The sequence below is a fragment of the Xiphophorus maculatus genome, chromosome 14, assembly GCF_002775205.1.
Source record: "Xiphophorus maculatus strain JP 163 A chromosome 14, X_maculatus-5.0-male, whole genome shotgun sequence".
Lineage (NCBI taxonomy): Eukaryota > Metazoa > Chordata > Actinopteri > Cyprinodontiformes > Poeciliidae > Xiphophorus > Xiphophorus maculatus.
The window spans coordinates 8,692,926-8,720,177 of NC_036456.1; the positions used below are offsets into that span (position 1 = coordinate 8,692,926).

The 27,252-nt window shown below is 36.0% G+C and overlaps 2 protein-coding genes across 3 annotated transcripts in view; both read right to left on the reverse strand.

Moving 5' to 3' along the window:
• The window catches only part of LOC111610869 (titin-like), a 70,091-nt gene extending 44,350 nt beyond the window's left edge, over window positions 1–25,741 (reverse strand). For both annotated transcript variants that reach the window (XM_023345914.1, XM_023345913.1), the window contains exons 1-5: window positions 25,651–25,741; window positions 25,294–25,326; window positions 24,390–24,458; window positions 21,931–22,191; window positions 21,169–21,432 (exon numbers count right to left, since the gene is read on the reverse strand). In XM_023345914.1, coding sequence (XP_023201682.1) covers window positions 21,169–21,432; window positions 21,931–22,191; window positions 24,390–24,458; window positions 25,294–25,326; window positions 25,651–25,687 — 664 coding nt within the window. In that variant the 5' untranslated portion in view covers window positions 25,688–25,741. The remainder of the gene's footprint in view (window positions 1–21,168; window positions 21,433–21,930; window positions 22,192–24,389; window positions 24,459–25,293; window positions 25,327–25,650) is intronic.
• The window catches only part of LOC111610872, a 289,364-nt gene that overhangs the window by 210,456 nt on the left and 51,656 nt on the right, over window positions 1–27,252 (reverse strand). The window lies entirely within an intron of this gene.

Consider the following 27,252-nt stretch of genomic DNA (forward strand, 5'->3'; position numbering starts at 1 on the left):
TTCAAAATAAAAGCCTTGAATATTTTTACATCAGGTAATTGCTGTTTTTGGCTTTATATGACTTTTTCATCCAAAGCACTGTTACACATGGGATTACTTTGGAACTTTAAAATGGAGAATAATAATAATTTCAAAATAAAAGCCTTGAATATTTTTACATCAGGTAATTGCTGTTTTTGGCTTTATATGACTTTTTCATCCAAAGCACTGTTACACATGGGATTAGTTTGGAACTTTAAAATGGAGCATAATAATAATTTCAAAATAAAAGCCTTGAATATTTTTACATCAGGTAATTGCTCTTTTTGGCTTTATTTGACTTTTTCATCCAAAGCAATGTTACACATGGGATTAGTTCGGAACTTTAAAATGGAGCATAATAATAATTTCAAAATAAAAGCCTTGAATATTTTTACATCAGGTAATTGCGCTTTTTGGCTTTATGTGACTTTTTTATCCAAAGCACTGTTACACAATGGAATAGTTTGGCCCTCTGAAATGAAGCATACTGAAAATTTCAAAATAAAAGCCTTGAATATTTTTACGTCATGTAATTGCTCTTTTTGGCCGTATATGACTTTTTCATCCAAAGCACTGTTACACATGGGATTTGTTCGGAACTTTAAAATGGAGCATAATAATAATTTCAAAATAAAAGCCTTGAATATTTTTACATCAGGTAATTGCGCTTTTTGGCTTTATGTGACTTTTTCATCCAAAGCACTGTTACACATGGGATTAGTTCGGAACTTTAAAATGGAGCATAATAATAATTTCAAAATAAAAGCCTTGCATATTTTTACATCAGGTAATTGCGCTTTTTGGCTTTATGTGACTTTTTTATCCAAAGCACTGTTACACATGGGATTCGTTCGGAACTTTAAAATGGAGCATACTGAAAATTTCAAAATAAAAGCCTTGAGAATTTTTACATGAGATTATTGCTGTTTTGAGCACTATATAACTGATTTTATCCAATGACTGTTATTCATGGGATTAGGTTGGCCCTTTGAAATGAAGTTTAACAAAACTTCCAAAATAAAAGCCTCGACAAAAATTTTAAATCGTACCGAACGGTGCACGTCCGCCTCGCTTAACGTTCTTGCGGTTCTCCGCGTGCCATTGATTACGTTGCGGCGTTCTTTAGCGTCGATGCCGATTTGTGGCGTGACGACGCCGGGCCCGAACCCCACGGGCGCGCCTTGGCAGGCCCCGGCTAAATTTCTTCCGAAATTTTCTAGTTATTCTTTATTTTTCATCCGTAACCGTTAATGCGGCTCATACCGCTGCGTGCACACCTACAAAAGAGGTATCAAAACGTGCAGAAAATTCACGCCATTCCAGCTATTACTTTTGGTGGGATTCGGGATTAACATGGCGACATAATTCGCAAAAAACTACGAAAAAAACCCCATTATAACTCAATGGGAAAAATCCTAGAAATACCCTATTTTTGAGGATTTGCTGTGTCGTCACAAATTCACCTAGAAATGCCATTCAAATTTCATTTTGTAGATACGTCTGTGATCTCTTCGAAAGTGAAGACGGCTCGTCGATACCAGTTACGGTTTGTCCACAATTTGCCTCTAAGCGACCCAAAGTTTCTCATTTTTCTTCACATTAGAGTGACAGCCCATCTCGGTTCATATCTGGGCACAACATTTCTTTCTCTCATCACTGTAAATGCTCTGAGTGAGGTACAGATATGAATCTCGGGACTATCGCAGAAGACACATTGAACTGTCATACGCTCGAAACGCTTTTCGAATATGTATTACGGTTCCCGAACAAGAAGGATTTGTTTCCAATGCTTTTTTTCAGTAAAGTGTGTTTGCTCAAACACACTTGTGTGTTTGAGAGCTCACAGCTCAGAGCTCACACCTGCTGAGACCATTATTTGCCATAGCAACGGAACTCAAGAGGCTATTGGCTGCTGATTTGGACTACGAATACGCATCATTGTAGTTCTATCTATCCTCAGTTGAAACAGATCAGGACTGAACTGGCCTTTATAACTAATTGCTGCTATGGGCTGTATATAACTGATTTAACTCAGTAACTGTTACACATGGGATTAGTTTTGAACTTTAAAATGAAGCTTAACAAAAATTTCACAATAAAAGCCTTGAATATTTTTACATCAGGTAATTGCTGTTTTTGGCTTTATTTGACTTTTTCATCCAAAGCACTGTTACACATGGTATTAGTTTGGCCCTTTGAAATGAAGCTTAACAAAAATTTCAAAATAAAAGCCTTGAATATTTTTACATCATGTAATTGCTCTTTTTGGCTTTATTTGACTTTTTCATCCAAAGCACTGTTACACATGGTATTAGTTTGGCCCTTTGAAATGAAGCATACTGAAAATTTCAAAATAAAAGCCTTGAATATTTTTACATCAACTACTTGCATTTTCAGCATTATATAACTGATTTAACCCAATGACTATTACACATGGGATTAAAATAGACTGTTTTGCATGAGCAGCAGATAGATCCTCTATTGCACATGTGTCAAACTCAAGGCCCGCGGGCCACATGTGGCCCGCTACGTCATTTTATGTGGCCCTCTCCCCCCTACCACCGTTTTACAGCCCCATTGATTGACTTAAAATAGGTTTTGAGCACGAATTGACTACAAACTACATATCCCATAATGCCTTCCGATTCTTACCAACCAACATTACGGCTTCTCGCCACTAGAGTGCAGCAGAGTCACCTCAAGCTGATTATTAATTTTCCCAGCGAATAAAACTGAAACATCGACAAGCTAAGAAGCTAAAGAGCGAAGTTCCGTGATGTTTCAATCGAGGACTTTTACTTTTACCGTCTACTGCCCCCTGATTTGATGCCACAGCTTCGACTCCATGCAGCTCGTATTTTGTCCACGTTTGGAAGCACCTATCTGTGCGAACAGATGTTTTCAATAATGACTTTAAACAAGACCAAGCACAGATCGCGCATTACTGACGAAAACCTACACGCCGTTTTGCGGATTGCCACAGAATAGAACTAAAACCAGACATCGACAAACTGACCAGGGGAAAACGGTGCCTGACATCCGGCCAGAAAACATTGGTAAGCACAAACAAACTACATTTAAATAGAATGAATGTAAAACCAAAACTCAGTATACTGGAATATGCATATAGTTTATTGATTTTGCTTGTGTTTTGTTTATTTACAGAACACAACACAATGAGGATGTGTGTGAGTTATTGACAGGGTGAAGAGGGATCAGCGTTGTGTTCAAGGACAGGCAACGTCACCTCATTGTTTTGTTCTTATGTGAAATGCATGTTCGTTGTGTAATAAATAACGAAAAAGTTTTGTGAATGAAGTTGAGAGTTAATATCAAAACTTGTTTTTTATTATTTGTCTGCTTATCTTCAAAGCAGACAAAGAATAATTTTCCCAGCGAATAAAACTGAAACATCGACAAGCTAACGAGCTAAACAGCAAAGTTTAGCTGAGCAGTTTAAAAATACTGAGCATATTTTTAAACTGCTCAGTTTAAAAATACTGTAATTTTTAAACTGAGCAGTAATTTTACATCCATGCAAACTCAAATGTAATATTTAAAACTTGAATACATAAAATCAGTTATTTAACAATATGAGGTGTTGTTTAAAAATAAAAAAGATAGCAATTTCTTTTTATTGCAGAGACATTAGATTCTTAAATTTATGGTATTCTTTAAATGTTGTAATTTTGGTTCATTGTAAACTTTACCTGTAAAACGTTTGTAGAAATCTTTAACATAAGGTCAATATATATTTTTAAACTGTAATATGTTGTGTGTGTGTGCGTTATTGAAAATTTATATTTGTGACAATCATTAGGTAAATGCTAATGAACTGCCTTCCTGCAGTTTATGAGCATTGAACTGTTACTAAACAGTTCAATGCAAGGTTCATTAGCGTTAGCATTTTAGCTTCAATAAGCTATTAGCTATTTATTTTACTTTTTAGCAATGTTTAGTATACTGAATGGAGTAAATCAATTACAGAAAATATCCTAGTGATTTCCCACATACTGATGAAAGCAATGACGCTAACATTAGCGTTTCTGCTGATTTTAGCTGATATACTTACTTTATAATACTGAACGGTGCACGTCCGCCTCGCTTAACGTTCTTGCGGTTCTCCGCGTGCCACTGCTTACGTCGCGGCGTTCTTTGGCGTCGACGCCGATTTGTGGCGCGACGACGCCGGGCCCGAACCCCACGGCCGCGCCTTGGCAGGCCCCGGCTAAATTTCTTCCGAAATTTTCTAGTTATTCTTTATTTTTCATCCGTAACCGTTAATGCGGCTCATACCGCTGCGTGCACACCTACAAAAGAGGTATCAAAACGTGCAGAAAATTCACGCCATTCCAGCTATTACTTTTGGTGGGATTCGGGATTAACATGGCGACATAATTCGCAAAAAACTACGAAAAAAACCCCATTATAACTCAATGGGAAAAATCCTAGAAATACCCTATTTTTGAGGATTTGCTGTGTCGTCACAAATTCACCTAGAAATGCCATTCAAATTTCATTTTGTAGATACGTCTGTGATCTCTTCGAAAGTGAAGACGGCTCGTCGATACCAGTTATGGTTTGTCCACAATTTGCCTCTAAGCGACCCAAAGTTTCTCATTTTTGCTCATATTAGAGTGACAGCCGACCTCGGTTCATATCTGGGCACAACATTTCTTTCTCTCATCACTGTAAATGCTCTGAGTGAGGTACAGATATGAATCTCGGGACTATCGCAGAAGACACATTGAACTGTCATACGCTTAAAACGCTTTTCGAATATGTATTACGGTTCCCGAACAAGAAGGATTTGTTTCCAATGCTTTTTTTCAGTAAAGTGTGTTTGCTCAAACACACTTGTGTGTTTGAGAGCTCACAGCTCAGAGCTCACACCTGCTGAGACCATTATTTGCCATAGCAACGGAACTCAAGAGGCTATTGGCTGCTGGTTAGGACTACGAATACGCATCGTTGTAGTTCTATCTATCCTCAGTTGAAACAGATCAGGACTGAGAACTGGCCTTTACAACTACTTGCTGCTTTGGGCTGTATATAACTGATTTAACTCAGTAACTGTTACACATGGGATTAGTTTTACACTTTAAAATTAAGCATATTGAAAATTTCACAATAAAAGCCCTGAATATTTTTACATGACGTAATTGCTCTTTTTTGGCTTTATTTGACTTTTTCATCCAAAGCACTGTTACACATGGTATTAGTTTGGCCCTTTAAAATGAAGCTTAACAAAAATTTCAAAATAAAAGCCTTGAATATTTTTACATCAGCTACTTGTGTTTTGAGCATTATATAACTATTTTAACCGAAGGACTATTACGCATGGGATTAGTTTGGCCCTTTGAAATGAAGCATCCTGCAAATTTCAAAATAAAAGCCTTGAATATTTTTACATGACGTAATTGCTCTTTTTGGCTTTATTTGACTTTTTCATCCAAAGCACTGTTACACATGGTATTAGTTTGGCCCTTTGAAATGAATATTAACAAAAATTTCAAAATTAAAGCCTTGAATATTTTTACATCATGTAATTGCTCTTTTTGGCTTTATTTGACTTTTTCATCCAAAGCACTGTTACACGTGGTATTAGTTTGGCCCTTTGAAATGAAGCTTAACAAAAGTTTCAAAATAAAAGCCTTGAATATTTTTACATGACGTAATTGCTCTTTTTGGCTTTATTTGACTTTTTCATCCAAAGCACTCTTACACGTGGTATTAGTTCAGAACTTTAAAATGAAGCATACTGAAAATTTCAAAATAAAAGCCTTGAATATTTTACATGAAGTAATTGCTCTTTTTGGCCGTATATGACTTTTTCATCCAAAGCAATGTTACACATGGGATTAGTTCGGAACTTTAAAATGGAGCATAATAATAATTTCAAAATAAAAGCCTTGAATATTTTTACATCAGGTAATTGCTGTTTTTGGCTTTATTTGACGTTTTCATCCAAAGCACTGTTACACATGGGATTACTTTGGAACTTTGAAATGAAGCATACTGAAAATTTCAAAATAAAAGCCTTGAATATTTTTACATCAGGTAATTGCTGTTTTTGGCTTTATATGACTTTTTCATCCAAAGCACTGTTACACATGGGATTAGTTTGGAACTTTAAAATGGAGCATAATAATAATTTCAAAATAAAAGCCTTGAATATTTTTACATCAGGTAATTGCTCTTTTTGGCTTTATTTGACTTTTTCATCCAAAGCACTGTTACACGTGGTATTAGTTTGGCCCTTTGAAATGAAGCATTCTGAAAATTTCAAAATAAAAGCCTTGAATAATTTTACATGACGTAATTGCTCTTTTTGGCTTTATTTGACTTTTTCATCCAAAGCACTGTTACACGTGGTATTAGTTTGGCCCTTTGAAATGAAGCATACTGAAAATTTCAAAATAAAAGCCTTGAATATTTTTACATCAGCTACTTGTGTTTTGAGCATTATATAACTATTTTAACCCAAGGACTATTACGCATGGGATTAGTTTGGCCCTTTGAAATGAAGGTTAACAAAACTTCCAAAATAAAAGCCTTGACAACATTTTAAATCGTACCGAACGGTGCACGTCCGCCTCGCTTAACGTTCTTGCGGTTCTCCGCGTGCCACTCATCACGTCGCGGCGTCCTTTGGCGTCGACGCCGATTTGTGGCGCGACGACGCCGGGCCCATGCCCGACGGGCGCGCCTTGGCAGGCCCCGGCTAAATTTCTTCCGAAATTTTCTAGTTATAGAACTTTATTTTTCTTCCGTAACCGTTAATGCGGCTCATACCGCTGGGTGCACACCTACAAATGAGGTATCAAAACGTGCAGAAAATTCACGCCATTGGAGCTATTACTTCTGGTGGGATTTGGGCTTAACGTGGCGACATAATTCGCAAAAAACTACGAAAAAAACCCCATTATAACTCAATGGGAAAAATCCTAGAAATACCCTATTTTTGAGGATTTGCTGTGTCGTCACAAATTCACCTAGAAATGCCATTCAAATTTCATTTTGTAGATACGTCTGTGATCTCTTCGAAAGTGAAGACGGCTCGTCGATACCAGTTACGGTTTGTCCACAATTTGCCTCTAAGCGACCCAAACTTTCTCATTTTTGCTGAAATTACAGTGACAGCCCATCTCGGTTCATATCTGGGCACAACATTTCTTTCTCTCATCGCTGTAAATGCTCTGAGTGAGGTACAGATATGAATCTCGGGACTATCGCAGAAGACACATTGAACTGTCATACGCTCGAAACGCTTTTCGAATATGTATTACGGTTCCCGAACAAGAAGGATTTGTTTCCAATGCTTTTTTTCAGTAAAGTGTGTTTGCTCAAACACACTTGTGTGTTTGAGAGCTCACAGCTCAGAGCTCACACCTGCTGAGACCATTATTTGCCATAGCAACGGAACTCAAGAGGCTATTGGCTGCTGGTTAGGACTACGAATACGCATCACTGTAGTTCTATCTATCCTCAGTTGAAACAGATCAGGACTGAGAACTGGCCTTTAGAACTACTGCTGCTATGGGCTGTATATAACTGATTTAACTCAGTAACTGTTACACATGGGATTAGTTTGGAACTTTAAAATGGAGCATAATAATAATTTCAAAATAAAAGCCTTGAATATTTTTACATCAGGTAATTGCTGTTTTTGGCTTTATTTGACGTTTTCATCCAAAGCACTGTTACACATGGGATTACTTTGGAACTTTAAAATGGAGAATAATAATTTCAAAATAAAAGCCTTGAATATTTTCACATCAGGTAATTGCTTTTTTTGGCCGTATATGACTTTTTCATCCAAAGCAATGTTATACATGGGATTAGTTTGGAACTTTAAAATGGAGAATAATATTTTCAAAATAAAAGCCTTGAATATTTTTACATCAGGTAATTGCTGTTTTTGGCTTTATTTGACGTTTTCATCCAAAGCACTGTTACACATGGGATTACTTTGGAACTTTAAAATGGAGAATAATAATAATTTCAAAATAAAAGCCTTGAATATTTTTACATCAGGTAATTGCTTTTTTTGGCCGTATATGACTTTTTCATCCAAAGCAATGTTACACATGGGATTAGTTTGGAACTTTAAAATGGAGAATAATAATTTCAAAATAAAAGCCTTGAATATTTTTACATCAGGTAATTGCTGTTTTTGGCTTTATTTGACGTTTTCATCCAAAGCACTGTTACACATGGGATTACTTTGGAACTTTAAAATGGAGAATAATAATAATTTCAAAATAAAAGCCTTGAATATTTTTACATCAGGTAATTGCTGTTTTTGGCTTTATATGACTTATTCATCCAAAGCACTGTTACACATGGGATTAGTTTGGAACTTTAAAATGGAGCATAATAATTTCAAAATAAAAGCCTTGAATATTTTTACATCAGGTAATTGCTGTTTTTGGCTTTATATGACTTATTCATCCAAAGCACTGTTACACATGGGATTAGTTTGGAACTTTAAAATGGAGCATAATAATTTCAAAATAAAAGCCTTGAATAATTTTACATGACGTAATTGCTCTTTTTGGCTTTATTTGACTTTTTCATCCAAAGCACTGTTACACATGGTATTAGTTCAGAACTTTATAATGAAGCATACTAAAAATTTCAAAATAAAAGCCTTGAATATTTTTACATGACGTAATTGCTCTTTTTGACTTTATTTGACTTTTTCATCCAAAGCACTCTTACACGTGGTATTAGTTCAGAACTTTAAAATGAAGCATACTGAAATTTCAAAATAAAAGCCTCAACATGCCCCTGAGGTTAGTGCACCGCCGCAGGCAGTGCAATAATATTATTCTGCATTATCTGTTTCTCTCAGGTTAGGGAACTGCCTTGCACAGCAAGGCAGTTCATTAGCATTAGCATTTTAGCTTAAATAAGCTATTAGCTATTTATTGGACTTATTAGCCATGTTTAGTATACTGAATGGAGTAAGTCCATTATAGAGAACATCCTAGTGATGTCCCACATGCTAGTGACAGCAATGATGCTAACATTAGCATTTTGCTAACTACTTGCGTTTTCAGCATTATATAACTGATTTAACCCAATGACTGTTATACATGGAATTAGTTTGGACCTTTGAATTGAAGTTTAACAAAAATTCCAAAATAAAAGTCTTGACATATTTTACATCAGATAATTGCTCTTTTGAGCAATAAATAACTGATTTAACCCAATGACTATTACACATGGGATTAGTTTGGAACTTTAAAATGGAGCATAATAATAATTTCAAAATAAAAGCCTTGAATATTTTTACATCATGTAATTGCTCTTTTTGGCTTCATTTGACTTTTTCATCCAAAGCACTGTTACACATGGTATTAGTTTGGCCCTTTGAAATGAAGCATACAGAAAATTTCAAAATCAAAGCCTTGAATATTTTTACATGACGTAATTGCTCTTTTTGGCTTTATTTGACTTTTTCATCCAAAGCACTCTTACACGTGGTATTAGTTCAGAACTTTAAAATGAAGCATACTGAAAATTTCAAAATAAAAGCCTTGAATACTTTTACATCAGCTACTTGTGTTTTGAGCATTATATAACTATTTTAACCCAAGGACTATTACGCATGGGATTAGTTTGGCCCTTTGAAATGAAGCATACTGAAACTTCCAAAATAAAAGCCTTGACAACATTTTAAATCGTACCGAACGGTGCACGTCCGCCTCGCTTAACGTTCTTGCGGTTCTCCGCGTGCCACTGGTGACGTCGCGGCGTTCTTTGGCGTCGACGCCGATTTGTGGCGCGACGACGCCGGGCCCGAACCCCACGGGCGCGCCTTGGCAGGCCCCGTCTAAATTTCTTCCGAAATTTTCTAGTATTATTATTGGGGCCTGCCATGCAAAGCAATGGCAGGAACCTATTACTATTGTCGGAGAGAAGCGTCTCTTTATTATTGGGGCCTGCCATGCAAAGCAATGGCAGGAACCTATTGCTATTCTCCCAAGAAAAGTTTCTTTATTATTATTGGGGCCTGCCATGCAAAGCAATGGCAGGAACCTATTACTCTACACCCAACAAGCGTCTCTTTATTATTGGGGCCTGCCATGCAAAGCAATGGCAGGAACCTATTACTATTGTCGGAGAGAAGCGTCTCTTTATTATAATTCTTTATTTTTCTTCCGTAACCGTTAATGCGGCTCATACCGCTGGGTGCACACCTACAAATGAGGTATCAAAACGTGCAGAAAATTCACGCCATTGGAGCTATTATTTTTGGTGGGATTTGGGCTTAACGTGGCGACATAATTCGCAAAAAACTGCGAAAAAAACCCCATTATAACTCAATGGGAAAAATCCTAGAAATACCCTATTTTTGAGGATTTGCTGTGTCGTCACAAATTCACCTAGAAATGCCATTCAAATTTCATTTTGTAGATACGTCTGTGATCTCTTCGAAAGTGAAGACGGCTCGTCGATACCAGTTACGGTTTGTCCACAATTTGCCTCTAAGCGACCCAAAGTTTCTCATTTTTCTTCAAATTAGAGTGACAGCCCATCTCGGTTCATATCTGGGCACAACATTTCTTTCTCTCATCACTGTAAATGCTCTGAGTGAGGTACAGATATGAATCTCGGGACTATCGCAGAAGACACATTGAACTGTCATACGCTCGAAACGCTTTTCGAATATGTATTACGGTTCCCGAACAAGAAGGATTTGTTTCCAATGCTTTTTTTCAGTAAAGTGTGTTTGCTCAAACACACTTGTGTGTTTGAGAGCTCACAGCTCAGAGCTCACACCTGCTGAGACCATTATTTGCCATAGCAACGGAACTCAAGAGGCTATTGGCTGCTGGTTAGGACTACGAATACGCATCGCTGTAGTTCTATCTATCCTCAGTTGAAACAGATCAGGACTGAGAACTGGCCTTTAGAACTACTGCTGCTATGGGCTGTATATAACTGATTTAACTCAGTAACTGTTACACATGGGATTAGTTTGGAACTTTAAAATGGAGCATAATAATAATTTCAAAATAAAAGCCTTGAATAGTTTTACATCAGGTAATTGCTGTTTTTGGCTTTATTTGACGTTTTCATCCAAAGCACTGTTACACATGGGATTACTTTGGAACTTTAAAATGGAGAATAATAATAATTTCAAAATAAAAGCCTTGAATATTTTTACATCAGGTAATTGCTTTTTTTGGCCGTATATGACTTTTTCATCCAAAGCAATGTTACACATGGGATTAGTTTGGAACTTTAAAATGGAGAATAATAATTTCAAAATAAAAGCCTTGAATATTTTTACATCAGGTAATTGCTGTTTTTGGCTTTATTTGACGTTTTCATCCAAAGCACTGTTACACATGGGATTACTTTGGAACTTTAAAATGGAGAATAATAATAATTTCAAAATAAAAGCCTTGAATATTTTTACATCAGGTAATTGCTTTTTTTGGCCGTATATGACTTTTTCATCCAAAGCAATGTTACACATGGGATTAGTTTGGAACTTTAAAATGGAGAATAATAATTTCAAAATAAAAGCCTTGAATATTTTTACATCAGGTAATTGCTGTTTTTGGCTTTATTTGACGTTTTCATCCAAAGCACTGTTACACATGGGATTACTTTGGAACTTTAAAATGGAGAATAATAATAATTTCAAAATAAAAGCCTTGAATAGTTTTACATCAGGTAATTGCTGTTTTTGGCTTTATTTGACGTTTTCATCCAAAGCACTGTTACACATGGGATTACTTTGGAACTTTAAAATGGAGAATAATAATAATTTCAAAATAAAAGCCTTGAATATTTTTACATCAGGTAATTGCTTTTTTTGGCTTTATTTGACGTTTTCATCCAAAGCACTGTTACACATGGGATTACTTTGGAACTTTAAAATGGAGCATAATAATAATTTCAAAATAAAAGCCTTGAATAGTTTTACATCAGGTAATTGCTGTTTTTGGCTTTATTTGACGTTTTCATCCAAAGCACTGTTACACATTGGATTACTTTGGAACTTTAAAATGGAGAATAATAATAATTTCAAAATAAAAGCCTTGAATATTTTTACATCAGGTAATTGCTGTTTTTGGCTTTATGTGACTTTTTCATCCAAAGCACTGTTACACGTGGTATTAGTTTGGCCCTTTAAAATGAAGCTTAACAAAAATTTCAAAATAAAAGCCTTGAATATTTTTACATGACGTAATTGCTCTTTTTGGCTTTATTTGACTTTTTCATCCACAGCACTCTTACACGTGGTATTAGTTCAGAACTTTAAAATGAAGCATACTGAAAATTTCAAAATAAAAGCCTTGAATATTTTACATGAAGTAATTGCTCTTTTTGGCCGTATATGACTTTTTCATCCAAAGCAATGTTACACATGGGATTAGTTCGGAACTTTAAAATGGAGCATAATAATAATTTCAAAATAAAAGCCTTGAATGTTGTTACATCAGGTAATTGCTGTTTTTGGCTTTATGTGACTTTTTCATCCAAAGCAATGTTACACGTGGTATTAGTTCGGAACTTTAAAATGGAGCATAATAATAATTTCAAAATAAAAGCCTTGAATATTTTTACATCATGCAATTGCTGTTTTTGTCTTTGTATGACTTTTTCATCCAAAGCACTGTTACACATGTGATTAGTTCGTAACTTTAAAATTAAGCATAATAATAATTTCAAAATAAAAACCTTGAATATTTTTACATCATGTAATTGCTGTTTTCAGCATTATATAACTATTTTAACCCAAGGACTATTACGCATGGGATTAGTTTGGCCCTTTGAAATGAAGTTTAACAAAACTTCCAAAATAAAAGCCTTGAGAAAATTTTAAATCGTACCGAATGGTGCATGTCCGCCTCGCTTAACGTTCTTGCGGTTCTCCGCGTGCCACTGGTCACGTCGCGGCGTTCTTTAGCGTCGACGCCGACTTGTGGCGTGACGACGCCGGGCCCAAAACCCCACGGGCGCGCCTTGGCAGGCCCCGGCTAAATTTCTTCCGAAATTTTCTAGTTATAGTTCTTTATTTTTCTTCCGTAACCGTTAATGCGGCTCATACCGCTGGGTGCACACCTACAAATGAGGTATCAAAACGTGCAGAAAATTCACGCCATTGTTGCTATTACTTGTGGTGGGATTTGGGCTTAACGTGGCGACATAATTCGCAAAAAACTACGAAAAAAACCCCATTATAACTCAATGGGAAAAATCCTAGAAATACCCTATTTTTGAGGATTTGCTGTGTCGTCACAAATTCACCTAGAAATGCCATTCAAATTTCATTTTGTAGATACGTCTGTGATCTCTTCGAAAGTGAAGACGGCTCGTCGATACCAGTTACGGTTTGTCCACAATTTGCCTCTAAGCGACCCAAACTTTCTCATTTTTGCTGAAATTACAGTGACAGCCGATCTCGGTTCATATCTGGGCACAACATTTCTTTCTCTCATCACTGTAAATGCTCTGAGTGAGGTACAGATATGAATCTCGGGACTATCGCAGAAGACACATTGAACTGTCATACGCTCGAAACGCTTTTCGAATATGTATTACGGTTCCCGAACAAGAAGGATTTGTTTCCAATGCTTTTTTTCAGTAAAATGTGTTTGCTCAAACACACTTGTGTGTTTGAGAGCTCACAGCTCAGAGCTCACACCTGCTGAGACCATTATTTGCCATAGCAACGGAACTCAAGAGGCTATTGGCTGCTGATTTGGACTACGAATACGCATCGCTGTAGTTCTATCTATCCTCAGTTGAAACAGATCAGGACTGAGAACTGGCCTTTAGAACTACCTGCTGCTTTGGGCTGTATATAACTGATTTAACTCAGTAACTGTTACACATGGGATTAGTTTGGAACTTTAAAATTAAGCATACTGAAAATTTCAAAATAAAAGCCTTGAATATTTTACATGACGTAATTGCTCTTTTTGGCCGTATATGACTTTTTCATCCAAAGCAATGTTACACATGGGATTAGTTCGGAACTTTAAAATGGAGCATAATAATAATTTCAAAATAAAAGCCCTGAATATTTTTACATCATGTAATTGCTCTTTTTGGCTTTATCTGACTTTTCCATCCAAAGCACTGTTACACATGGGATTAGTTTGGAACTTTAAAATTAAGCATACTGAAAATTTCAAAATAAAAGCCTTGAATATTTTACATGACGTAATTGCTCTTTTTGGCCGTATATGACTTTTTCATCCAAAGCACTGTTACACATGGGATTAGTTTGGAACTTTAAAATGGAGCATAATAATAATTTCAAAATAAAAGCCTTGAATAGTTTTACATCAGGTAATTGCTGTTTTTGGCTTTATTTGACGTTTTCATCCAAAGCACTGTTACACATGGTATTAGTTTGGCCCTTTGAAATGAAGATTAACAAAAATTTCAAAATAAAAGCCTTGAATATTTTGACATCATGTAATTGCTCTGTTTTGGCTTTATTTGACTTTTTCATCCAAAGCACTGTTACACATGGTATTAGTTTGGCCCTTTGAAATGAAGCATACTGAAAATTTCAAAATAAAAGCCTTGAATATTTTTACATGACGTAATTGCTCTTTTTGGCTTTATTTGACTTTTTCATCCAAAGCACTCTTACACGTGGTATTAGTTCAGAACTTTAAAATGAAGCATACTGAAAATTTCAAAATAAAAGCCTTGAATACTTTTACATCAGCTACTTGTGTTTTGAGCATTATATAACTATTTTAACCCAAGGACTATTACGCATGGGATTAGTTTGGCCCTTTGAAATGAAGCATACTGAAACTTCCAAAATAAAAGCCTTGACAACATTTTAAATCGTACCGAATGGTGCACGTCCGCCTCGCTTAACGTTCTTGCGGTTCTCCGCGTGCCACTGGTGACGTCGCGGCGTTCTTTGGCGTCGACGCCGATTTGTGGCGCGACGACGCCGGGCCCGAACCCCACGGCCGCGCCTTGGCAGGCCCCGGCTAAATTTCTTCCGAAATTTTCTAGTTATTCTTTATTTTTCATCCGTAACCGTTAATGCGGCTCATACCGCTGCGTGCACACCTACAAAAGAGGTATCAAAACGTGCAGAAAATTCACGCCATTCCAGCTATTACTTTTGGTGGGATTCGGGATTAACATGGCGACATAATTCGCAAAAAACTACGAAAAAAACCCCATTATAACTCAATGGGAAAAATCCTAGAAATACCCTATTTTTGAGGATTTGCTGTGTCGTCACAAATTCACCTAGAAATGCCATTCAAATTTCATTTTGTAGATACGTCTGTGATCTCTTCGAAAGTGAAGACGGCTCGTCGATACCAGTTATGGTTTGTCCACAATTTGCCTCTAAGCGACCCAAAGTTTCTCATTTTTGCTCATATTAGAGTGACAGCCGACCTCGGTTCATATCTGGGCACAACATTTCTTTCTCTCATCACTGTAAATGCTCTGAGTGAGGTACAGATATGAATCTCGGGACTATCGCAGAAGACACATTGAACTGTCATACGCTTAAAACGCTTTTCGAATATGTATTACGGTTCCCGAACAAGAAGGATTTGTTTCCAATGCTTTTTTTCAGTAAAGTGTGTTTGCTCAAACACACTTGTGTGTTTGAGAGCTCACAGCTCAGAGCTCACACCTGCTGAGACCATTATTTGCCATAGCAACGGAACTCAAGAGGCTATTGGCTGCTGGTTAGGACTACGAATACGCATCGTTGTAGTTCTATCTATCCTCAGTTGAAACAGATCAGGACTGAGAACTGGCCTTTACAACTACTTGCTGCTTTGGGCTGTATATAACTGATTTAACTCAGTAACTGTTACACATGGGATTAGTTTTACACTTTAAAATTAAGCATATTGAAAATTTCACAATAAAAGCCCTGAATATTTTTACATGACGTAATTGCTCTTTTTTGGCTTTATTTGACTTTTTCATCCAAAGCACTGTTACACATGGTATTAGTTTGGCCCTTTAAAATGAAGCTTAACAAAAATTTCAAAATAAAAGCCTTGAATATTTTTACATCAGCTACTTGTGTTTTGAGCATTATATAACTATTTTAACCGAAGGACTATTACGCATGGGATTAGTTTGGCCCTTTGAAATGAAGCATCCTGCAAATTTCAAAATAAAAGCCTTGAATATTTTTACATGACGTAATTGCTCTTTTTGGCTTTATTTGACTTTTTCATCCAAAGCACTGTTACACATGGTATTAGTTTGGCCCTTTGAAATGAATATTAACAAAAATTTCAAAATTAAAGCCTTGAATATTTTTACATCATGTAATTGCTCTTTTTGGCTTTATTTGACTTTTTCATCCAAAGCACTGTTACACGTGGTATTAGTTTGGCCCTTTGAAATGAAGCTTAACAAAAGTTTCAAAATAAAAGCCTTGAATATTTTTACATGACGTAATTGCTCTTTTTGGCTTTATTTGACTTTTTCATCCAAAGCACTCTTACACGTGGTATTAGTTCAGAACTTTAAAATGAAGCATACTGAAAATTTCAAAATAAAAGCCTTGAATATTTTACATGAAGTAATTGCTCTTTTTGGCCGTATATGACTTTTTCATCCAAAGCAATGTTACACATGGGATTAGTTCGGAACTTTAAAATGGAGCATAATAATAATTTCAAAATAAAAGCCTTGAATATTTTTACATCAGGTAATTGCTGTTTTTGGCTTTATTTGACGTTTTCATCCAAAGCACTGTTACACATGGGATTACTTTGGAACTTTGAAATGAAGCATACTGAAAATTTCAAAATAAAAGCCTTGAATATTTTTACATCAGGTAATTGCTGTTTTTGGCTTTATATGACTTTTTCATCCAAAGCACTGTTACACATGGGATTAGTTTGGAACTTTAAAATGGAGCATAATAATAATTTCAAAATAAAAGCCTTGAATATTTTTACATCAGGTAATTGCTCTTTTTGGCTTTATTTGACTTTTTCATCCAAAGCACTGTTACACGTGGTATTAGTTTGGCCCTTTGAAATGAAGCATTCTGAAAATTTCAAAATAAAAGCCTTGAATAATTTTACATGACGTAATTGCTCTTTTTGGCTTTATTTGACTTTTTCATCCAAAGCACTGTTACACGTGGTATTAGTTTGGCCCTTTGAAATGAAGCATACTGAAAATTTCAAAATAAAAGCCTTGAATATTTTTACATCAGCTACTTGTGTTTTGAGCATTATATAACTATTTTAACCCAAGGACTATTACGCATGGGATTAGTTTGGCCCTTTGAAATGAAGGTTAACAAAACTTCCAAAATAAAAGCCTTGACAACATTTTAAATCGTACCGAACGGTGCACGTCCGCCTCGCTTAACGTTCTTGCGGTTCTCCGCGTGCCACTGATCACGTCGCGGCGTCCTTTGGCGTCGACGCCGATTTGTGGCGCGACGACGCCGGGCCCATGCCCGACGGGCGCGCCTTGGCAGGCCCCGGCTAAATTTCTTCCGAAATTTTCTAGTTATAGTTCTTTATTTTTCTTCCGTAACCGTTAATGCGGCTCATACCGCTGGGTGCACACCTACAAATGAGGTATCAAAACGTGCAGAAAATTCACGCCATTGTTGCTATTACTTTTGGTGGGATTTGGGCTTAACGTGGCGACATAATTCGCAAAAAACTACGAAAAAAACCCCATTATAACTCAATGGGAAAAATCCTAGAAATACCCTATTTTTGAGGATTTGCTGTGTCGTCACAAATTCACCTAGAAATGCCATTCAAATTTCATTTTGTAGATACGTCTGTGATCTCTTCGAAAGTGAAGACGGCTCGTCGATACCAGTTACGGTTTGTCCACAATTTGCCTCTAAGCGACCCAAACTTTCTCATTTTTGCTGAAATTACAGTGACAGCCGATCTCGGTTCAGATATGGGCACAACATTTCTTTCTCTCATCACTGTAAATGCTCTGAGTGAGGTACAGATATGAATCTCGGGACTATCGCAGAAGACACATTGAACTGTCATACGCTTAAAACGCTTTTCGAATATGTATTACGGTTCCCGAACAAGAAGGATTTGTTTCCAATGCTTTTTTTCAGTAAAGTGTGTTTGCTCAAACACACTTGTGTGTTTGAGAGCTCAGAGCTCAGAGCTCACACCTGCTGAGACCATTATTTGCCATAGCAACGGATCTCAAGAGGCTATTGGCTGCTGATTTGGACTACGAATACGCATCGCTGTAGTTCTAACTATCCTCAGTTGAAACAGATCAGGACTGAGAACTGGCCTTTACAACTACTGCTGCTATGGGCTGTATATAACTGATTTAACTCAGTAACTGTTACACATGGGATTACTTTGGAACTTTAAAATGGAGAATAATAATAATTTCAAAATAAAAGCCTTGAATATTTTTACATCAGGTAATTGCTGTTTTTGGCTTTATATGACTTTTTCATCCAAAGCACTGTTACACATGGGATTACTTTGGAACTTTAAAATGGAGAATAATAATAATTTCAAAATAAAAGCCTTGAATATTTTTACATCAGGTAATTGCTCTTTTTGGCTTTATTTGACTTTTTCATCCAAAGCACTGTTACACATGGGATTAGTTTGGAACTTTAAAATGGAGCATAATAATAATTTCAAAATAAAAGCCTTGAATATTTTTACATCAGGTAATTGCTCTTTTTGGCTTTATTTGACTTTTTCATCCAAAGCACTGTTACACGTGGTATTAGTTTGGCCCTTTGAAATGAAGCATTCTGAAAATTTCAAAATAAAAGCCTTGAATAATTTTACATGACGTAATTGCTCTTTTTGCCTTTATTTGACTTTTTCATCCAAAGCACTGTTACACGTGGTATTAGTTTGGCCCTTTGAAATGAGGCATACTGAAAATTTCAAAATAAAAGCCTTGAATATTTTTACATCAGCTACTTGTGTTTTGAGCATTATATAACTATTTTAACCCAAGGACTATTACGCATGGGATTAGTTTGGCCCTTTGAAATGAAGTTTAACAAAACTTCCAAAATAAAAGCCTTGACAACATTTTAAATCGTACCGAACGGTGCATGTCCGCCTCGCTTAACGTTCTTGCGGTTCTCCGCGTGCCACTGCTTACGTCGCGGCGTTCTTTAGCGTCGACGCCGATTTGTGGCGCGACGACGCCGGGCCCAAACCCCACGGCCGCGCCTTGGCAGGCCCCGGCTAAATTTCTTCCGAAATTTTCTAGTTATTATTATAATTCTTTATTTTTCATCCGTAACCGTTAATGCGGCTCATACCGCTGCGTGCACACCTACAAAAGAGGTATCAAAACCTGCAGAAAATTCACGCCATTCCAGCTATTACTTTTGGTGGGATTCGGGATGAACATGGCGACATAATTCGCAAAAAACTACGAAAAAAACCCCATTATAATTCAATGGGAAAACTCCTACAAACGCCCTAATACCCTACTGGCTAAAACAGAGAATTGTCTCCCCCAGCTGGCTCAAATGAAGTATTGTAAGTCTGAAAAGCGAAAAGAGCAAGTATGAAAAAAAAAAAAGATTGTGCCTTGGATATACTGGATTAAACAAAACTTTAAATTTGATTGGTAAACATCCAACAGGTAGATGTGAGTGTGGTATGGATATGGAAACAGTAGAACATGTAATAATTAATTGTGGAAAATATAAAGCAAGTACAATAAATTAGGAAATATGATATAGAGACATTTAAACTTAATAAGATATTAATTAAACACAAAATAAATAAAGCGGTTATTACATTTTTGAAGGTAACAGGATTATATGTAAGACTTTAGATTGGGGAGCGGTTAACTGAAACGTGGGGCGTGCTAACCCCCTGCGCCACCACAGCACGCCCCATGAATATTTATGTTATTTCATAAAATTTCTTAAAAAAACTAAACTGATAGAAAGGATTTAGTGTTGTTTTTTTTTTAAGTTGCGCCCTGATCCACACTCCATACCAGTAGGTGGCGGTAATGCACACCATTAAGTTGCTTGCCAACCGCCATTAAAAACAAAAAGAAGAAGAAGAGCTTTCTGCTTCCGACTGCTTGGTTAAGGTAAGTATTATTAGAACTGCTTACAGTTGTTAAATGTAATGTGTTCTTTAAGAAATGTGATCGATTTTAAAAGTTTGACTGCTGTGGGATATTTTGTTGTGGCTCTGATAGCGTAGCTGCTAGCTTGATGGAACCACAATTTGTTCACATGTTAGCACTTTGCTAACTGGCTTTCGTGAAACCTGTTAGGCTACAAAATCTCTGTTAACATCAATCTGATCAGCTGAAATAAGGCAATTTTGTTTTACCTCAACCTAGAGCTATTGTGACTTGCAGAAATTGCCACAAATAACCGGAACTAGCATATTAAGCTACTTCACTGAATCAGTTGCTTCGGATACAGATACTCTCAGCTGCCGTCTTGTGCCGACAGTGAAAAACAGCAGAACTACATAATATTAGCTTGGTATGATGTAAATTATAATTTTTGTTTGAATTACATAAAATAACTTCATGATCTGAGTTTTTTTTCATTATGCTTGGCCTATCAATAATTTCAAATAATAAAACATAAAATATCTGGGTTTATTTTGTTCATCCGAACCAGAACCTCCAGGTTCTCCGTTGTAGAGTTTTACTGAAAATCAGCGGAGAAATATCTGTAGCGCAGCAGCTGCGGTACAGTCTGCCCACTAGAGTAGAACTGAACCGAACCAAACATGAACGTATTTCATCGCCTAACGAAAGACAAGGAAGCAAAGAGATTTCGGCTAAAGAAATCTGAACTTGATTACATTGCAGCATCCTTTAGCGTCGATGCCAATTTGTAGCGTGACGACGCCGGGCACAAACCAGACGGGCGCGCCTTGGCAGGCCCCGGCTAAATTTCTTCAGAAATTTTGTTTTTCTAGTCTCTCTCTGAAATAATCCAGTTCCTCTTTAAGCTTCCTGTCTATGAAACTTTATGGATGGAAAATAGTTTTTCTTCTTTATATAACTTTCACAAAAGTCACAGTTTAGCCTGCAGTCAGTTCTTTCTGTGAAATGGAGATATTATTGAGTTCTGTTCATTTTGTGGAGATCAGGGAACTAAAGACACTTTCAGGATGAATGGAGGTCAGTCTGACTCACATGACACTGTCAGTCTGATGGCTTCACTCCATCCTGTAAACTCGTAGCCTCTTCTACCCTTACAGCTGTATTCTCCACTGTCAGCCTTAGTAGCTGTGATGATTTTGTATTTACTGGATGATTGAAAGTTTCTATTGGTTGTTTTCCATTCATATGTCCACTCAGTTTCTCCATCATCCTGGATCTCACATCTCAGAGTGACTTTCTCTCCTCTGTATATCAGAGATCGGTTTGGTTGTGAAGTGACTGAAACTCTGTTGGAAACTACAGGAAGAAACATGATTAGGAAAACAAAGAGTCTGAAAACTAAACAATTAATTATACCGTGTAGCATTTGTAATAATAATGTCAATCTAAGAATTTTTCCTCTGATGTGTCATTTAACATATATTTTATGTCATAAATTTCATTCAAATGTATCAATAAAATGTCATTAAAATGTCTTGGAAGAATGTAGATCTCAATGTGCATCACAACATCTCACAAAAATATAAATAAATGTAAACACATAGAGTTAATTTGCATTTTTCTCATATTTCTGCACATTTTGTCAGCAAAACCTTAAACAAAGTGATTCAATTCAGCTGAATGAATATTAATAATTGAACAAATTATGAATCTTAACTCATATTTATATTTAGAACAAGATATTATCTCTCTAAATGTGACAAAGTAACAAACTTCCTTTAGTGATCATTTCAAAATGGATTTTTTATCAGAAAGTTTACAATGTTTTCTTCCCAGATAAATTTATAAACTCACCTCTCTTATAAATGGTGACTTGATTACTCATAGTTGTCATAAAGTTATGTTTGGTTTTAAATCCTCTGCAGGTGTAAATTCCTCCTTCTGTGATGCTGAAAACTCCATCTGATCGAGGAGAAACTCTGGTCTGATAGGTGGATGAAGATCCTCTGAAGAGCTCAAATGTTAAACCAGCAGGTTTGTCCACAGAACAGGTTAATGTCACACTGCCCCCTGGTGGTACGGTTGTTTCGTCTGCAGCCAAAGTTGCCTTGATTTCTGCAGGTTAGAAAACAGCAACAGCCATCATTGTATAGATGAGGATTCATTTGCAACAATGTGAATCCTTTCTCATCAAATCATAAATGAGATTTCAACATGTTAGATTATTAGTGTATTTAATCTCTGCTCTCAGAGTTGCCTGATTATAGAAACATAAAAAGAAATGCTGTCAGTGATTTTCTGAGCATATGAATCAAAATAAAAGCCATTATAAATATACTCTTATAAATCACAGAACAACAATCAGTCATTTACCACTGTGAATCTTATTTGAAAAATGCTTAGAATTTGCAAAACAAATGTTTCTTTGGACTTTCAAGGTGTCATAGTATCTTAAAATTTTTCATTTAAACATTTACCTGAAAAATGTTTGACATCTTACAAACATAAAACCTCTCGACAACAACAAAAGTCTTTGGAATAAACCACACATCTGTCAATACAAAGAAGGTTTGAGGATTTACATCAGAAACACAAATGATGAAACCAAGGGAGTAACTTTGTGTTGCAAGTTGGTGGAGATGAAGAGGAGCTGGGAGGCTTGTCAGATTAATAGGACCTTTTGAAAATAATCTTTTAGGAGTTATTAAACATACTAGAAAACAAAAATATGTTAAAACATATGTAATCTAATTAATTTATTTAATGTCTTTCACTTGGTGATGAAACTGCTGACACAGGAACTTTTCAGTCATTTTCTAATTTATGGAATCAGCCTGTATTTGCTGAATTTTTGCCTACAGCAGAAAACAGTTTCACAATTCAGTAATATTTTTTGTGAAGAATTATCACATAGTTGCCTTTTATTGTCTGATTTTATCAAGTGATAAAAACATCAACAACATCAGATTCTGTAACAATCAAAATGTTATTAAACTTTTCAAAATCAGAATAAGTAACTTCTGTCTAAACCAAATGAATCAAACTTTGTATTTTTAAACTATGTGATTCTGACTCCACAGCTGTCCCTCAGTAGGTTGGCTAAACCTTTTGTCCTGCTGACTTACACATAGCAGATGAGATATGATGTGTCTTTAATATAGCAAATATTAAAGATGCAAAACCTGTTTTGGGTTTGGTTGGGGAAGTTGGTGAGTAGAGTGACCATCGATGTTACTGGATTTTATAAAATGTGGCTTAAAGCTGAGATGCTGATGTTTGAATATGTAAAATATATATTATCTCTGCTAAAAAATCTATAGTTTGGTTTCTGTCAGTTCTAGAAAAGAGAGAGAAAAAAGCAAATTTCTCTTCATGATGGCCCATAATTTAACTTGACTTAATATGAGCCATGATTTAAAATGTTACAAACTTTGGCTCCTTTATTCTTTATGAAATATTTCATCCTATTTGATGATTGCTATGAATATCGCCACGTTCCACAAACAAATGATGCAATTTGTCCAGGAGAAAAATGTAGAAAAAAGGGTGATTGTATTATTATTTTCTCAGTCGGTCATCTTAAGTTCAAGCGCAGAGTTGTAACCATGGCAACCAGTAAACAACGGCCCCGGGAGCGAAGAGCAAAGATTAGTTCAAGTGCATCAGGAATTAACACTAAAAACCACAAAACTCTTTTCCACACAAAAAAGGATGTAGAAACATCTAACAGGACATTCTGTCCGTTGCAGATTGATTAATTGAATTTTCATTTTGCATCATTAGGAAGTGATGCCTGAAAATTAATGGTGGTTGATTAGCTAACTGCACTTCTGATTATCTGTCAGAAAATCTATGTTTGTATTAACTGAAATAAAATACTCCAAACTACGCAGCAAGAGTACATGTTAAGGTGATAAAAGTTAAGCTAGCATAACTAACCTACTCTCCACTTTCTAATTAAAGTTTTTTACTGACCTGTGAAATGTTTTCCCTTTGGATCTTATTTTCACTAAAGGACTTACAAATGCTACTATTTGAGTTGTTTATTCATATGACATGTATACAAGAGCAGTCACCAGTCCATCAAAGGGCAACACCAAGGTACAAACGATCACACACACACTTAACCTAACATGCCAGTGTTTGGACTGGGGTAAAAAGCCTGAGTTCCCAGAGAGAACCCACACAGGAGAACATGCAAACTCCATTCAGAAAGACTCTATTTCTACCTACAGGAAAACAAAGCAGCAAACACAAGGAGCAAATCAAATTGCTGAATGAACACAGACAGAAAAAAATAAATAAATTCTCACCTGCAGGAGGTTTGTTGGTGTCTGGATCAGTGACGTCGACAGGCTGTGTTGTTTGATTGATATGATCTGCTAGCATGATATAAAAGGAAAACCGTGACAGTTTTACATTTTTGTACATAAACACATTGGTGAGCCCAACATATTTCATTACAGAGTTTATTAATCCATTACTTCAATTTGGACTTGCTTATCATTTTTTTTCTGAAATTCTGCTTTTTAGTTTTGTCTTCATTTGTGTTGCTAAGCCTAGCTCCTATGGGCAGCAATGAAATAACTTTACACAAGATAATGTCACATTATGTTAAACTTCTGTTCCATCTTGTGAATATTTTCTGTAAATTAATGTACAAGTTCTGCTATATTTGGTGTTCCTTATTTCTCCATCAATTAGCCAGGCTTCATGTTCCTCTATTGACAAAAAATAAATTCTGCCCTATGAAGGTAAATATTTTGTTCAGATTTAAAACATTTCATTTCCTAACAAAGATTCTAAAATCATAACTTAGTCGAAACCAACAGGACTTTTACAGCCTTCTGTACTTCTCTGGTAAATCTGCTTTGTTTTGTCTTTGAAATTATAAATTGACACTCCAGGTCAGTCTTGAGAATCGGCAAATAGACACGAAGAGGAACAAGTTGTTCTGCGCAACCATAGGTTTCAAAATTAGTTTTCTTCTTTGTTCAGCTTCCTCTCATTTACTGTACATCTTAACTAGTCAATATAATATATTCCAGCAATTGTAATTGTAATTCCAGTAATTAAAAACAAGATTTGTACCGATTACTACAGTGTTTGTTCCTATACTTGCAAAATTAGGCTCATTTTCTGCACAAAACAAAGGTAAATGCATTGGAAAAACAACATATTTCTTCCTTTAAGTTAAATCTAAAACAACTTACTTACCATCAGCACGTCCATGAAGCAGACAACTGAGCACTGCAATAAAGATCAAGGTTTGGTCAGACATTATCCAGCTGGTTAAGAATAAAAATCACAATGTTATTTTATTCACTTTAGATGAAGATTCAAATAAAAATGACTGTTTAAAAATAATAAAGACATAAATATCACATTATGTCCAATGTTTGTCAAAACAGAGACCAAAGCCGCTTGAATTGCAATGCTGATTACAAAATGAGGAAAAAGACTCGAGTCTTCTCTTTTCAACGCGGTCAGATCGTAACAGAGATACACGGCCACATGTTATCATGAAGAAATATTTTCCATAAACTCTGAGCAGAAAGTCAGTGATGTACTTACAGAAAAAGCCCAGCATGCAGAGCAGAGCAGGTTTCATCCTGGCATCCAGAACGGCTGCACAGCTCAACTGAAAGGCTTCTACTTGGTTTGAATTGTGTTCATATAAAATGAGAAATTAAGTCTAAAATATATATGACATCAATAAGTTTCATGCTTCTACTTCTTAGTATCCCCTCTCTGTGTTTCCTTCCCTTTCATACTAACTTCACACCACAGCAGCCACTGAGGCTGCAGCACTTGATGCTGGTTTGTATTTCCTGTCCGTTGCAGAGATATTTTAACCTTATGCACAACATTCTGTTCAGGCTTGCAAAAAAATATACAAATAAACAAAAAACACTAAATTTGAATCCATGTTGCTATACAGAGTTGCTATATAATAGTTTGCAAAAAACAGTTTGCTCATTCTCATTTTAAACATTCTCCTGTTTTGATGTGTGAACTTTACACAGAGAGAGAAATATTAAAACAGTAACTTTGACTTTCTGATACTGAATGACCTTCATCTGCTGAGCACCATCCTGTCTAGTTTTACCCTCTGGCCTGTTATAGGCTGCAGGTCACCACCACCAGAACAGAACAGCCTCATAAATAACATTTGCTCAATGAACAATAATAGATTGCTGTACAGATACTGTGCATACTTTATATTTTGAGGAAGTTGTGAGAGAGACTGTCTCATACAGAAACATTTCTGGGTAAAACTTAAACTCAGGGTCATTTTGCTGCCCAGCAACAATTCTAAGAATGATGGGGGAATATGCATCTCACAGAGCATCACCATGGAAACTTATCAGCACATTTCTAATCACATTTTGTGTGGGTGTGTTTGTGTGTAGGAACGGAAGTGGATATTAAGTGTTAAAATGGCGGTCATATCAGATAATCAGTTGTACGTTTCCTGGAACAAGGTCTGTGGTTAATGTGTCAGCTAAAGGTAAATTAACATTTTATAAAATATATTGACGTTATATTCAGGATGTATCCATCAGTCCATCTATTTTAATGCTAAAGCTTAGTGACGGTCAGTGTCATCATCAGTAACATTTTTAATGAACCACATATACATTGCATTTTTCTCCTAAAAATTACAAAAAAATTAAGAATTCCCACTACAAGACAAAAGTATCACATGATAATAAAGCAGAGGCTGTATATAAAACCCTCTATAGTGGACAGTTAGAATTAATTAATTTGTTTTAGGCTGTAAATCCAAACTGCAGTTCACACTATTGACCACAAGATGGAACCAAAGAGGACTGTGTTGAAAAGCTTTGAGTAATAAAACATTATTTTAAAACCAGTAAGCTTCATTTGACCATCACTAATGATGTCATCCTTCGCCTTCCTTAGTTTTTGTCACCAGTCTGACAGATTTTCCCACTTGTTACCATGACAACCTTCTCTGTCCAGTGCCTGTCCACACTGGTCTTGTTTATGTTCTAGAAACAATCTGGTCATGTCTTAAGAGTTCATCTTTAGTTAAATATGGCCAAAGTTTTAGAACAGTTCATCCAATTTCAGAATCAAAATTTTGTAATTTTGCTATTGATGCCCAACGTGAGTCAAAGAGCAAATGAACAAATTATTGCAAGTTCATGT